This window comes from Thunnus maccoyii, chromosome 8 (genome assembly GCF_910596095.1).
Source record: "Thunnus maccoyii chromosome 8, fThuMac1.1, whole genome shotgun sequence".
In the NCBI taxonomy this organism is placed as follows: Eukaryota; Metazoa; Chordata; class Actinopteri; order Scombriformes; family Scombridae; genus Thunnus; species Thunnus maccoyii.
In genome coordinates, this window is record NC_056540.1 from 27,483,980 (window position 1) to 27,497,500 (window position 13,521).

A 13,521-nucleotide genomic window follows, 5' to 3' on the forward strand; every position below is an offset into this window, starting at 1 on the left:
ATCATAGATTAATCAATCAACAGGAAAATAATCAAGACATGTGGACTTTGGAGCTTGTGAAGGGAACATTTTAGACATTTCACAGACCGAGCGATTACGTGATGAATCGATATAAATAACCTACAGATTAACTGATAATGAAAATAATCCTTAAGTGCAGCCTACTTCTCTTAGTTAAGTTAATAGCACAGCTGTTCAGTAGATTTTTGTCAGTATGATATGATGTTCTGTTCTGATAATATTAAAAAAAAACTTCCTGGACTGTACTCTGGTGGATAGAAGATGTGTAGCAGGATTTGAGCTTCTTAGAGGGAGAGGTGGGATTTTCAGTGATGTTACAGAGGCAGAGAAGCTACTAGAAGTTTAGGTGAGATGGTGTTGCAGTTGAAGACAGTGCGTTGCTTTGTCAGGGATAGATTTGAAAGGTTTGATGAGGAAATTTCTGCATGAATTTTCATTTTTTATTTAACTGGTGAACTTGATAACAGGCTAATAACAAAATATACAGTATATTTTCATAAACGGTAATTAAAGGTTACAAAAGAAAGGCCATTCAGGACAGGATTTCATGCTATAAAATGCATCCAAGTATTCAGGAATCTGTATCTTGCATCACAGTGCATCCATAATGTAATGGGAAATGTAAGCCTCTCTCTCTGTATCATCCATTCTTCTCCTTGAAGCCGACTAACACAGAGGAGATAGAAACCAGACGAAGCCTGAGGGCTATAAACCACTGAAGACACTCTCTCCCTCCCTGACTCCTCCTCCAGTTTTCATCATGCAGCCTGCTCATTGTCTCTTTAGGCTTCTGCAGAAAGTTTGCACTGCAGAAGTTGTCCATCTTAATAATTCAGTTTAATACTAAAGTCAGTCATGGAATCACATTATTCAGAAAATATGTGAAAGTTCTCTCTTCTTTGCCGTGCGGTCTCTCTTATATGAAGAATATTCAAAAGTGAGTCTAATATATAAAGTGTTATTTCTTAGAAGAAGTGGATTTGGTGGAGAGCACCAAATTCATGATATTGTCAGTCAGTTTCAAGAAAATCTTTCATCTTCAGATGTGTTGGAAAGTGTTGGATTTACCTTTCTGTGTGGAAGATTTATTTGACACTTGTTTCAAGGAAAAATCAGACTCAATCTAGGAGTAAAGGATTTGGGTATTTCTTGGAGAGTGAGCAGATTTCCTGAAGGCTGTTGCACTCAGTCTGTAAGTTTCAGGACAATCCGAAGGTTTCTGTAAAGCTATAATGTGCCTGATGCATTGAGAATCTTGATTCATAAATTGACCTCAGCTGCTGCTTGATTGATATATTCAGCCAGTTTATTCAGAATTTGTTGCTAAAAAATGTTGTCAATGTTTTTTTGTGAGATTATGGTTATGTACTTAATGTGCAGCATCATTAGAAAGCCGTTAATGAGACTGAATGAATGCATGATCTGTATTTTGAATGTGAACATTTTACATGCATGTTTTAGGATATAGCAGATATCCCTAAAATATGTAGAGAGAGACTTGCATGGAGTTCAACAGGGTAAAAAGCAGAGACTCCTGCATTTCCAGTTGTAATGAGTACAGAGGTTGAAGTCAAATCAATAGACAGCAGACTTAACAATGACTTCTGTGTTCAGATTGATACTATATTATAAAAAGAAGGAAAGAACAGAAAAGCAGAACATTCCTCTCAAAAGTTTAATTAATTTGATATGTTTCTGCTGCCTCCAAAGAGCCTCAAACAGGCAAAAATGTTTATCTTGATTTTTTTTTTTTTTTTTGTAATTTTAAGCATTTCAGAGTATATTGACAAATTCTCCCCATTTCCGTTTCATATTGTGTCCTCTTTAATCTTTCTTTTTGTATTAATTTGAATATAATTGACTTGCTATTGATGTCATTAGGAGTTAATAAGTTTGTTCATGTTTGTTTACAGTATATGTTTGTGTCCAGTATGATATCCAATATTTGATGTCATATCTTTCTGTGCCATTATTATTGTTTTATAAATCCAGCTTTTGTAGGACTAGCACTAGCACTACAGAAAACACTGTTACTATTATCAGTAACTGTAGTATTATCAGTAGCAGTTCTAGTCGAAGTAGCACAGTAGTAGGTGTAATCAAAGTAGGGTATCAATCCTCAATACTTTTTTTGACGTCAACCAAAATGTCTCCGTTGTTGATCAGACAGTTTCTGATTAAAACCATAATTTTGCCATTTTTGGATAGTGTTTTATTAAGGCAAAGATCTTGTACAACTGCTTGTGTTTAGGCAACATTTAAAATTGAGACATTTGACTTCTTTTGTTCAATAAAAAAGTTGTTTTTTTTTTTTTTTTAATATTGCTACATGTTCATCTCACTACAATTGAAGGAATAGTTTGACATTTTGGGAATAACACATACTCACTTTCTTGCTGAGAGTTAGATGAGAAGATTGATACCATTCTTATGGATGTGCGTCAACTTAGAGTCACATGGCGATTAGCTTAGCTTAGCATAGCATAAAGACTAGAAGCAAGGGGAAAGAGCTAGCTGTCCAAAGTTCAAAAACCCACCTACCAGGACCTCTAAAGCTCACTACAGTAATAAACATGTATTTTATTTGTTTAATCCATATAAAAACATAAATGTAGAAAGGGGAGACAGGGTCAAGATTGCTGTTTCCCCCTGCTTCCAGTCTTTATGCTAAGCTAAGCTAATCTCTTGGCACCAGCTCAGTTCTGAACACAAATGAGAGTGGTATCGATTTTCTAATTTAACTCTTGGCAAGAAAGCAAATTTCCCAAAATGTATAACTATTCCTTTAAGGTATGGAAAAGACTTTGTGTTGGTATTTGTACTGGAGCTTAGGGATCATATCAGCACTAGTACAGAAGGACTATATAGAGCCCTAAATCATAGTGGTAGCAGTAGTAGCCTGTAGTTATATAAAACATAGAATAGTAGTAGTTACAGTTTTACCAATAGTAGTCTTAAAATTGTACAGTAAGTATTGCAGTAGTAGTAATAGTAGTAATAAGCCTAATACTAGTAGTAGCATCATTATAGTCTATTAGTGATATTGTGGTTGAGGCAGTATTTAATGATGTCACCCTCCTCTCTCTTATCTAAGCCCACTGTCTTCTCTTCAGATTATTTCACGTTTGGTCTCCTTCTATATTTAGCAGCTCTGCCTTCTCTTTTGTCTCCCTGCAGCGATCGGTCGGACGTTGATCCCCCGTTATTTCAGCACGGTGTTTGAGGGAGGGGTCACCGAGCTCCACTACATCCTCAAACACTCCAAGGAGTCTTTCCACAACTCCTGTATCACCCTGGACTGTGATCAGTGCACCATGGTCACCCAGCACGGGAAGCCAATGTTTACAAAGGTAACACCTGACCCTAGAGCTGTCCCACCATGAATAATTGATCACAAGCTATGATAATGGACCTAGAGAGGTGTTTAACTGGTTAAAGATCAAATCCATTTTCACCCTTTGATTCTTTTTTTCTCCCTGTTTCATTTTGTCCCTGTGTTTTCAAGTCATACCTGTTGGCCTTACTGTAAAGTATGAAAAAACTCATCTGATTTGCTGCATGCTTATTTTGCTTTAGCTATTCAACTTGATAAATTTTGAATGTCAGTCTCTGATTTCGGAAGGAGTGGCTCTTTCCCAGCACCTCAACAATAAATCTACTTCTTTAGTTAGTAATTGTAATACAGTCGCTTTATGACACTATCAATTGATTCTGGCCCCATTCTCATTACAACACAAGTTTTGCCCTTTTCCAGAGAAAATCCAGTAATTCTGACTCCAGAAAAATGGGGTGTATGAGTCCAGGTTTGAATGCATTTTTTGAATTTGTAAGAGGGGTGTATTCAAGCTAAAAGTGGGTTTTATGTTGTTCATTAAGGCAATAAAAACATAAATAAACTAACCACAATTAACTAACTGCAATCATATTGACTGTTGAATTCTAGCATTACAATATCTTTGATATGTAGCTGAAAAATGAACCTTGTGCATGTTGGCACTAACTAGAGCTTGGTTGATATGGACAAAATCAAATATCACGATATTTTGACCAAATAGCTACCTCAATATCGATATTGCGACAGTCTTGTAAGGATGACTATCGGTGCTTTCACAAAATATTTACACAATGAGATTTTTGATAAATAATCATCAGTAATGTGGATATGATGACTAAGTAGGTAAAGACAAATTATAGAACAGTTAGGGCAGTCTGGTAAGTTCAGAAAATGATACTGTTACTGTAATGCAGCCTTTAAAACCAGGAAAACTTATGCCATATCACAATATTACGATATCCAAACTCTAAGATGATATCTAGTGTCATATCACAATATTGATATAATATTGATATATTGCCAAGCCCTAGCACTTACCAGTGTTTAGACACATGCAAGAAATGTCAGACATTCTCATATGCACTTATCTGCTTGTTGGCCTTCTCCCAGACCCTAAAATCCAGTGGCATTTCTCATGTTAAAGATGTCGGCAGATTTTAAAGCTCTCAGATACTCCAAAGGCAGTGCTAGGGGACATGAATAAGATCTTTGAAGAGTATGGTTCAGTTTGCACTGCAAGAGACGCACAGAAAGAAGTTAGAAAAGCAGAGGAAACACAAATTGCGCAGGTGAGATAATCCAAACCTGACACCGAGGTCTTCTGAAAGCACTAAAGCTGAGCTCATCTGCTTTTGTCTTTGGGGAGAGAATCCCCCTGTGCCGGAGTGAATATCTGCTTCACTACAGTCTGATCCAGATGGCTAGCTGACTCTTAGTGTTCTTCTGCTGACTGTCTAAATGAATCTGAGGCCAGATACCTTGTCAGCGCCGAGCAGCCGAGCTAAAGGGATTCCATGTTCCCTGTACCATGAACCCTGAGCTACAGCAGCGGACCAGATTGTTCTGACATTAAACAGCTATACGCCCTCTTGTTTTCAGGACTTGACAGTATGCACTCACTCCTTTGTGTGTGTGTGTATGTGTGTGTGTGTGTGGTGTGCAGAGTCTGAAATTAACTTTTTGGCTGACCTGCCAAGGGCTGTGAGACTAAAAAGAAAATTAAAGAAACATTACGGCAAAAAAAAAAAAAAAAATCTTCATTTTAGCAAGTAATTTTGTCTGTTGTGGAGATCTAAAATCAGATTTTCTGAAAAGGAATGAACAAAATATGCCAATGGGTTTAGATGATTGTGCAATTTTCCAATACAAATTAATCTGATCAAGGATTTCTTGTTATCAGCTGCCATTTTTATTGATACTATGGCAGCGATTTGCATTTTTCAGTCTCAGTTTTGTTTTGTTTCTTAATGTTACATCTTATTTTGAGAAAATTCATCATAGCAGGGAAACAAAATCAGGATAAAATAGAACAGTTTCACCCCACCGGCTGACTTTTTTTTTCTTGTTTGCAGAGTTTTAAGGCCGAATTAGAGACTAAATAATGTGATACAGATGATTCAGTTGTAAGGGGTTCCCACTAGAGCCAGAACGATATTGGGATTTTGAGGCTGATACAAATATTGATATTTGAGAGTCTAAAAAAATTTAGAATGACATATTGGCCAATATTATTTTTCCCCCTGTGTAAACACATTATTGAAGCAAACTTCAAGTTACCTTAAGAAATATCTTTATTATTTCTGTATTGCAATGTCGTCTTACTTATCAGCAGACATATACAGTACGTCTGCTGATACTGATTCATCTGCAACAAGCTAATATCAGCTTCATTCTACTTTACACTTACATACGATGTACTCTTGTGCAACACTGTATAAATAAAACACATTATTATTGACTGAAACCCTTTAATGAATCATAAAGTTAGATCACTTAGAGCACTAAAGTTGCACATGTATTGGCTGTTTCATTCATATTTTATCTATTTTTTAACAGTTTTTATAACTGTTTCGCCATAAATGGTCAATTTCTTGATGTAATATTTCTGATTCAGTGACCCCTATGATATGATTTCAGCTTGATATTTGTGTCAATAAAATTTTGCTGTAAATAAATAACATATGTACACATTTTACATAGAAACATTCATATGCACATATAGAAAGATGCTATAATATATCACATGTTGATATTAATTCTTATTCTGTGTGATCATTTACATATGAAAAGTTTTTTTGGTTAGTGCAGTGCAGGACTTTTATATACCAACGTTAAACCTTACCATCAGACTCTGTGTCTTTGTGTTTACATGTTAGTGTATATTTACATGCATGACTGCTTCCATATGGGTTTGTGTCAAGGGGTTTCATGAGGTCATGTCATCGTTTCTGTACGTTTGGAGTAAAGATGATTTGGTATTCATGTAGTGGTTGGTTGGTGGGGGTTGGGCACATGTACAGTGTGTTTGTGTGTGTGTGTGTGTGAGGGGACTGTTTGGGCTCTTTGTGCTATCATATCAGTAAATGAGTATGAAACATCCCCAATAACACACACAGGAAATGTCTTTTTATGTTTCTGTTGTTTGGTTTTTTGTAAACAAGGCTCCGCAAACAAGAGGAAAAAAAAAAAAAAACATAATATATTATGTGTCCGATATTAACCATACAGAACAGAACAGTCCAGGCCCGGTCAACGAAAAGCTAAATTTGATGCTTGCAGCGCTGCTCTCTTTTCATCTTCACCTAAATTGGATGAGAAGAATTAATTCATTAGAAAAAAAAAAAAGAATTCCAATAACTGAGCGTGTTCTCCCTGAGCTCCCAGCAGCAGCAGCAGCAGCAGCGAGCCTGCAGCTCTGGAGGCCCGAATCTCAATCAGCTCTGCCTCGCCTCGCTTTCCTCAACCACCACCCCTCCTCCCCCACATCCCCCACCACCCCCCACCCCCCCCCTCCTCCTCTCTCTCATCCCCCTGCCTGCCTCGCTCGCTCACTTATTCTCCCCTCGCTCTCTACTCCACCGCTCTCTCTCATCCCCCCCTCTTCTTCTCAACCCCCCCCCCCCGCACCCTCAACACACACACACACACGCACACACACACACACACACACACCCGCATCCTTCATCCCTAGAGAAATCATCCCCAGCTCCCAACTCGCTCTCTTGCTCTCCCACTCTCTCTCACTCTCTCTCTCTCTGCCTCTATCTGTATCTTTTTTTGCCTGTCTCTCTCTCTCTCTCTCTCTCTCTCTCTCTCTCTCTCTCTCTTTCAAAAATTCAAATTCAAAATTGTCTTCCTGGCATGAGCATATTTAAAGAATAATTCTGATTTGTTACAACGTGGGTCTTATTTTCGTAGATTTAACCATCATTCCTGTCGGTAAAAACAGCACTGTACTCTCCGAGTTAATTGGTGCGACGTGGGAATGCGGTGACATCGGTAAAATAAAGTCAGACTGTGCAAGGGAAGCAAATGGGCAGACAATCAGACAGATTTTTTTTTAGGAAACTAATTTTTTGGGGGGGAATTTTATGCCTCATTATTAACGCATAAATAACAGAGAGATGACAGAAAACGAGGGAAACAACATGCAACAAAGGTCCCTGGCCAGACTCAAACCGGGTACATTGTGGTTCATGGTTGGTCATTAAACCTCTCGGCTACCCGGCTGCCCAGCCAATTAAACAAACTCCCGGGTTGTCTAAAGATATTTGGAAGGCAAAACAAAGGCGACCAGTAAAATTATTACCCAAACTGTTTGCACACTTCTTGCTTCTTGGTTCAACTTTGACCTACTGTACTGGCCTTAGTTGTGCAACCACAGTTTACCTGTGCAATGAAGCATTATTACTAACATTTAAATGCACTGACTCTTGGTTTTACCTCCAAATGAGGCGGTTTAGATCAGTGGTTCCTAAACGTTTTAAAAACAGGACACCTCCTCATATAGATATTCATCATGTATAGCTTGCTCTGACTTTTGCTATATCTGACTGCTTAGCATCTGGAAAACCCATGAGGAGCATGGGTGCATGAAAGCGTTTTCTCTAAGAAACCTGCAGCTATGAGCCATCATGTCACCAATCTCAACTGTGCACATATAACAGGGTTTTCAATAAGGTGTTTTCAGTGTTCTTTCCTTATCCCTTCTGTTTTTATCTTTAAAAATATAAATAATGTAGTCAATGCAACTGTAGCCTTTTTATTTATTGTGCTAAAATGTGCTAACATTACATTTGGAAATGAACAAATCGTAAGGCTCCCCAAGGTCCTGTGACACCCACTTTGGGGACCAATGCCTTGTTTACTAAGTGTCTGATTACCTATAATTGCGTTTCTTGTCCTGTCTGACTCAACTGTAGTAAGTCACGATGTTCACAGATCACAGCAATAAAATTGGTGACTACGTTATGATAACTGAGAAAATTATGGCCAAAACTACAAAAATAAGCTGTGACAAACGAAAATTACCTGTAAAGTACTGCATTTCCAAAAACAAAGTCAACAAATGATTAGCAGATTACCACATATCAAAATCAAATTGTTGAAAACAATTAATTTAAAAAAAAGTGTAAAGTCTAAACTTCAACAATTAAATGTAATGGAAATGATGGAAGCAATGGAAGCAGTGAGATCCAAAAGGAGGCAGTTTTAGAAGGAGCTCAGCACAGTTTCATGTGTAGTTTTCATGTGTTCTCTCCATCTCCACCCCTCGTCTCTGCTCCTCTGGTCGAGTTCGACAGACAAACGAATGGGTGGGACTAGCAGGGTGCTAAGAGTGGGCGGTGTTGCTCAGGTGCTAGTGGACAATGTGTGCAGGGAGGTGTTGACAAGGTGACACAGGGTGCCAATTTGACCCAAATCCCCCAGCTACCCAGCCGCCCCCGGTATCCCAGCACCTCTATTCACTACCCAGCAGGTCTTGCTTTCCCTGGCCAGTGTGTGTTAGCTCAGAGCCCACGGCCCTTGTTACCGGTACCCAGTTGGGGGTTTCAGCATGCTGGGAGGAGAGCAAAGAGCAAAAGGCGAGTTTGTGACACAGTGATCTCAGCTCAAGTGAATTTAATTCCCTGAGTGGATTTTTTTTTAGAAATTGACTAGTGCATGTGTCATCAACAGCCTGTGTTTTTCTGGGCTTTGCCTGGGTTTTTGTTCAAAGTTTCTGCACATTTTCACTTCACCCTTGCACAGTATATACTTATGTTAATGTTATGATAGGAGACCTAGACCAGTGCTGCGTACCCTCACCCTTTAATGATTGTTATTAAGTCTTTGTTGTTGCCTTTTTTAATTGTATTATTATGAGATTTGTGATCTGTTTATATATGTATCTATGATATGACTTATGTGTGCATTTTAGATTTGTCATTGTGTGTCTCAGATGTTCCAGTAATTTAACCCCTTTTCTGTTTGGTTGTTGCAGCCTGTATAAAGATATCGCTTGTTGTATTGTTTATTTGAAGCCAAACAAAGGTCTATGACTGAAATGTAGCTGCTTCTTTCATAAAATGTGTGCTGACAGTGTGTGTCCACCACTTGTTCAGAAGGCACCTGTCTCACAGGTGTGCATTCGATTATATTATATATAATTGACATAATGTTGTGACATAACTGTGCACTACTACTGTATACTTATCTTAAAGACTAAACCTATACTTTTATAATTAAGTTAGACTATTGAAATAAGTCCTCAGCTGTGAGTTAATTGTCAACATACTGTTCATTGTGCGACCAATGCTGGAATTTTGAGGCTGATACAGCTGTTGATACTTAAATTTCTTTCTTACAGTCTGGCGATGATATATTGACCAGTATTTATTTTTAGACACGTACTGAGTGGAACATTTTACAGTTAAACAGTCGTTGTTCTTTGATGGACAAACTATGTGATGGAGACTGTTTCTAAATTTCCTGCAACATAGCGTCGCCATTTCTGTCCTGACATTGCTTGTTACTTATCAGACGACATATACAAGATTCGTACACTGTATATCTGCATAAAGCTAATGTCGGCCAATATATTAGTCTGGGTGATTTATTGGTGTTGCTACTGTAGTAACTCAACATATTTACAGTGTCACACCTCACTTATATGTGCATTAACCATAAATAACAATAAATGTTACAATCCTAATATTAATGTCAAACTCCTCTGTGCTTACAGATACAGAGGATCATGTTAAGTTACATATTATAAGTCATGTCAGTCGCTTCTAGCTATAATTGAGCATTAAGTCAACTTTGATCCTATTTATATTCACCAAGTAGCCATGGATGCTGCATATCTCATAATAATCGATTTAATGACCTTCAGCTCCTCTGTTATTAATTGATTGTCATGTTAAGGAACAGTATTGAATAGTATCTCAGCAGCAGGACGCTGTTATTCTTTCTTGCTCTTTTCAGCCGGAGATCCCCTGATCTCAGCCCCGTTCTGTGGAAGATTTATGACCCTGCTCTTAAATCAATGGGGACTCTCTGTGAAGGGCTGTACCATTTAATGGACCACTTTTTAATTCAAGGGGATTTTCCTCCTTTTAGTTTTCATAAGTGAACACTATTTTGCTATAAAAAAAATTGGTTTTGGCCATTGTGAGAAATATTAGATTTTAACCAAATGGCTCTCAGTATGGAGAAATACAGTAAATAGTTTTTTTTGTGATTGAATCTACACTGGAATCTGTGGGAAAGGCTGCCTTGGTTGCATTTGTGGTTAATATATCTCTGCACCAGTGCCACTAAGACAAATTCCAGCACATTTATTGCACTTGGCAATTAAAGTGATTCTTATTCTGGTTCTGATTTAGGCGGCTTATTCGTAACCAATTTATTTATCAGTTACGAGAAGCAGAAAGCCTGCAGAGAGAAATAAGAGCAATAGTGGAGGCAATGCTAAAGACACAGTTGGCACAATGGAAAAAAGGAATCAATAGTGCAGCATTGTTTCACTGTAGGCTACTGCACCTGGAAAGCATCAGAAGACACTGGCTCATGAGTAAACGCAATTCAAGCTATTTCACTGCTGGTGGGTAAATACCATAAATCTACAGAAAGTACACTTTCAGGAATGATGTAAAGAATTACTTATTTCCTCATACATGCCTAAGTATTTGGTCTTTTAATAGGCTTCAACGGCCCGAGGGGCATGAAACTCATCCACACACATAATAACCATGACACATTTTATTTCAAAGGAAAAAAGAAAAAACACCAAGGTTGCATGTTTTTTTTTCCACCTTTCAACAAGCAATTGGAGTGCTCAAGTGAATTAATTGCAGCATTCTTTCTTATAATTCAACATGAGCTCTAAACCTGAGGGTCAAGTGATGATTATTTTGAAGCCAATACTGAAACTTAAGTAATATGCATACATATGTTTTAAATACATCAAAATTATTTATTGTTCCTTTATGAGTTGAGACACTTCCTTTACTTCTTGAACTAAATTAACAATTTAAAAGTCCACTGCATTTACACAACGCCTTTTTTTAGCTCAAAGTTGATATTTTGGAGATATGTGGACTTCAAGGGAGAGCAATGCAACAAAGATGTGACTCTTTTTGAGTTTTTATTTAGTGAAAGAAGCCTTCAAATCACAGCCACTTTTGCAAAAAAGGGAGCAGTGATGATAAAAGACATATATCACCAAATTTGGAGTTGCCTTGTTTACTCCCACAGTTCCTAGGAAGGTATTGTTTTGGTTTTGGGAGATGTTGCTAGCTAGAAAAGCAAAGGTCAATCTTGTTGCATCTTTCCTTTGACTGTGAACTCAGGGGTCAGCTGCTGGACAAACTGCAATTGGAATTAGACTAAATTAAAAAAATAAAATAAAGACCATTTTTATTGTCCATTAAATACCACGGATTATTTCCAAACATTGCTTTAGTCTAATCCACACTTATCTAGCTCAGACAAGCCCATTATCAGACCACGCAGATCCCAACTATCAAAGGCAAACTAACTAAAACTATCAGCACTGAATTATGTCAGTTATTAAATGAAAGTATTAATTTCCAGAATGCTATATATCTATTTTTATATTTTGTTCCTCATTCAGTATTGGGTTCCCTTTTTAGACTACCATTAGCCAAAACTAACATATAAAAAACTCTTTGATTTTTTTTTTTACTCATAATTTTACTTATTTTTAGATTGTTTAAACATGTTTACTCTGTTTATTTCTATGTATATGATTTGTTCGTGTGCTTTGTGTTTTATCTTGTGTTTCTGTTGCACTGCTACTCCATTAATTGCCCTTTGGGGACAAATAAAGTGACTGACTGATTGATATTTGTAAGTGCACCCACTGGAAGGAGATCATGTGTTTGTCCATGTGTGTGCGTGTGTGTAATATTGTTTGTGCACATTTATGACTGCATGCTCAAGGATCTCTTGTGGTTGCAATCATAAACAATTGTTTAAAAACCTATTTTATAACGCGATTCCTTATGAGCCTTTTGTAAAGCTTAGACTTTCATCTTTTCATCAGTCCTCGCCATTTTACGATATGCGTCACAACATAGCAAAAGAGACCATCATGAGACCTTTTGGAGGACCTGGTCAAGAGTTTGGCAGCATCAGTTTGGACCACTTGTAAACAATCCAGGGATGTTCTGCTGAGGCAAGTGAAAATGGAGCAGTCAAGACGGGATGATATAAAAGCATGAATTAACATTTTCATCTCTGCTTGAGACACAATGGGCCTGAGCTTTGCAATGTTTCTCAAATGGAAAAAAACAAGAGCGAATCAGACACTTCCCCTGTTGAGCAGAGTCAGAGCCTGGTCCATAGTGACACCCAGATTTCTTATGGAGGATTTAACCACTGAGGTAAAAGACTCAAGACCATCCCTTATCTTAGGTACAAGACTAGGAGGGGCAGTGATAAGGATTTCTGTTTTTTTCTGCATTTAGCTGTAATACCTTGACTCCACTGGGCCTGGCTGCGTCGCGTTCTGGCTGCGACGCGGTTTTGTTCCTTCCTTCGCGGTCATACCCCACTGCGAGAATTTCATAGGTGGAGTGTTTTGCTTTGGCAGAACCAGAAAGAAGAGCGCCACCCTGGAGGGGAGGGGGAGCCAGGGACCAGGCCAGTCATGGCAGCAGTGGTGTCATAAAATTTTGGGATTTTCCACTTCCAAGATGAACGTCTCGTCGTCCATGGTGACAAATATCCTCTGACTGGTTGACTTCTGGCCTGGTGCAACCGGTTATAACATGTTTATGTAGTGATGTGACCGGATGCTCTATGCTGTTGCTTTGTCTCACTTCCTGCCCGACTCAATCTGCTCTGTGCAGCTTGACACAGCTTCCATCAAAAATAGACTAGGCGCATATGTTTAGCGCAGTGGAGAGACGCTTCTTGGACACTTCTGAAACGCTCTGTGGTGGCCGCATCACAGCCGGAGCGCAATGCAGCTATGCTCGATGGAATCAAGCTGTAAGAAATTATCTGCCGTCCAATTTTTTATAGCATTTACACATTATTTAAAACAAACAATTTAGCTATGTTTTGAGGGTTAAGTGAGACGTACAATTGAATATCATCTGCGTAGCAGTGATAGGAGATACCTTGAAGTGCCTTATTATCTGTCCAAGGGGAGGCAT

General features: G+C 38.2%; 1 protein-coding gene across 13 annotated transcripts in view; it reads left to right on the forward strand.

The window, feature by feature from the left end:
• Positions 1 to 13,521, forward strand: part of ldb2a (LIM domain binding 2a) — a 100,665-nt gene that overhangs the window by 63,238 nt on the left and 23,906 nt on the right. For all 13 annotated transcript variants that reach the window (XM_042419705.1, XM_042419713.1, XM_042419702.1 and 10 more), the window contains one exon: positions 3,199 to 3,371. In XM_042419705.1, the coding sequence (XP_042275639.1) occupies positions 3,199 to 3,371 (173 nt within the window). The remainder of the gene's footprint in view (positions 1 to 3,198; positions 3,372 to 13,521) is intronic.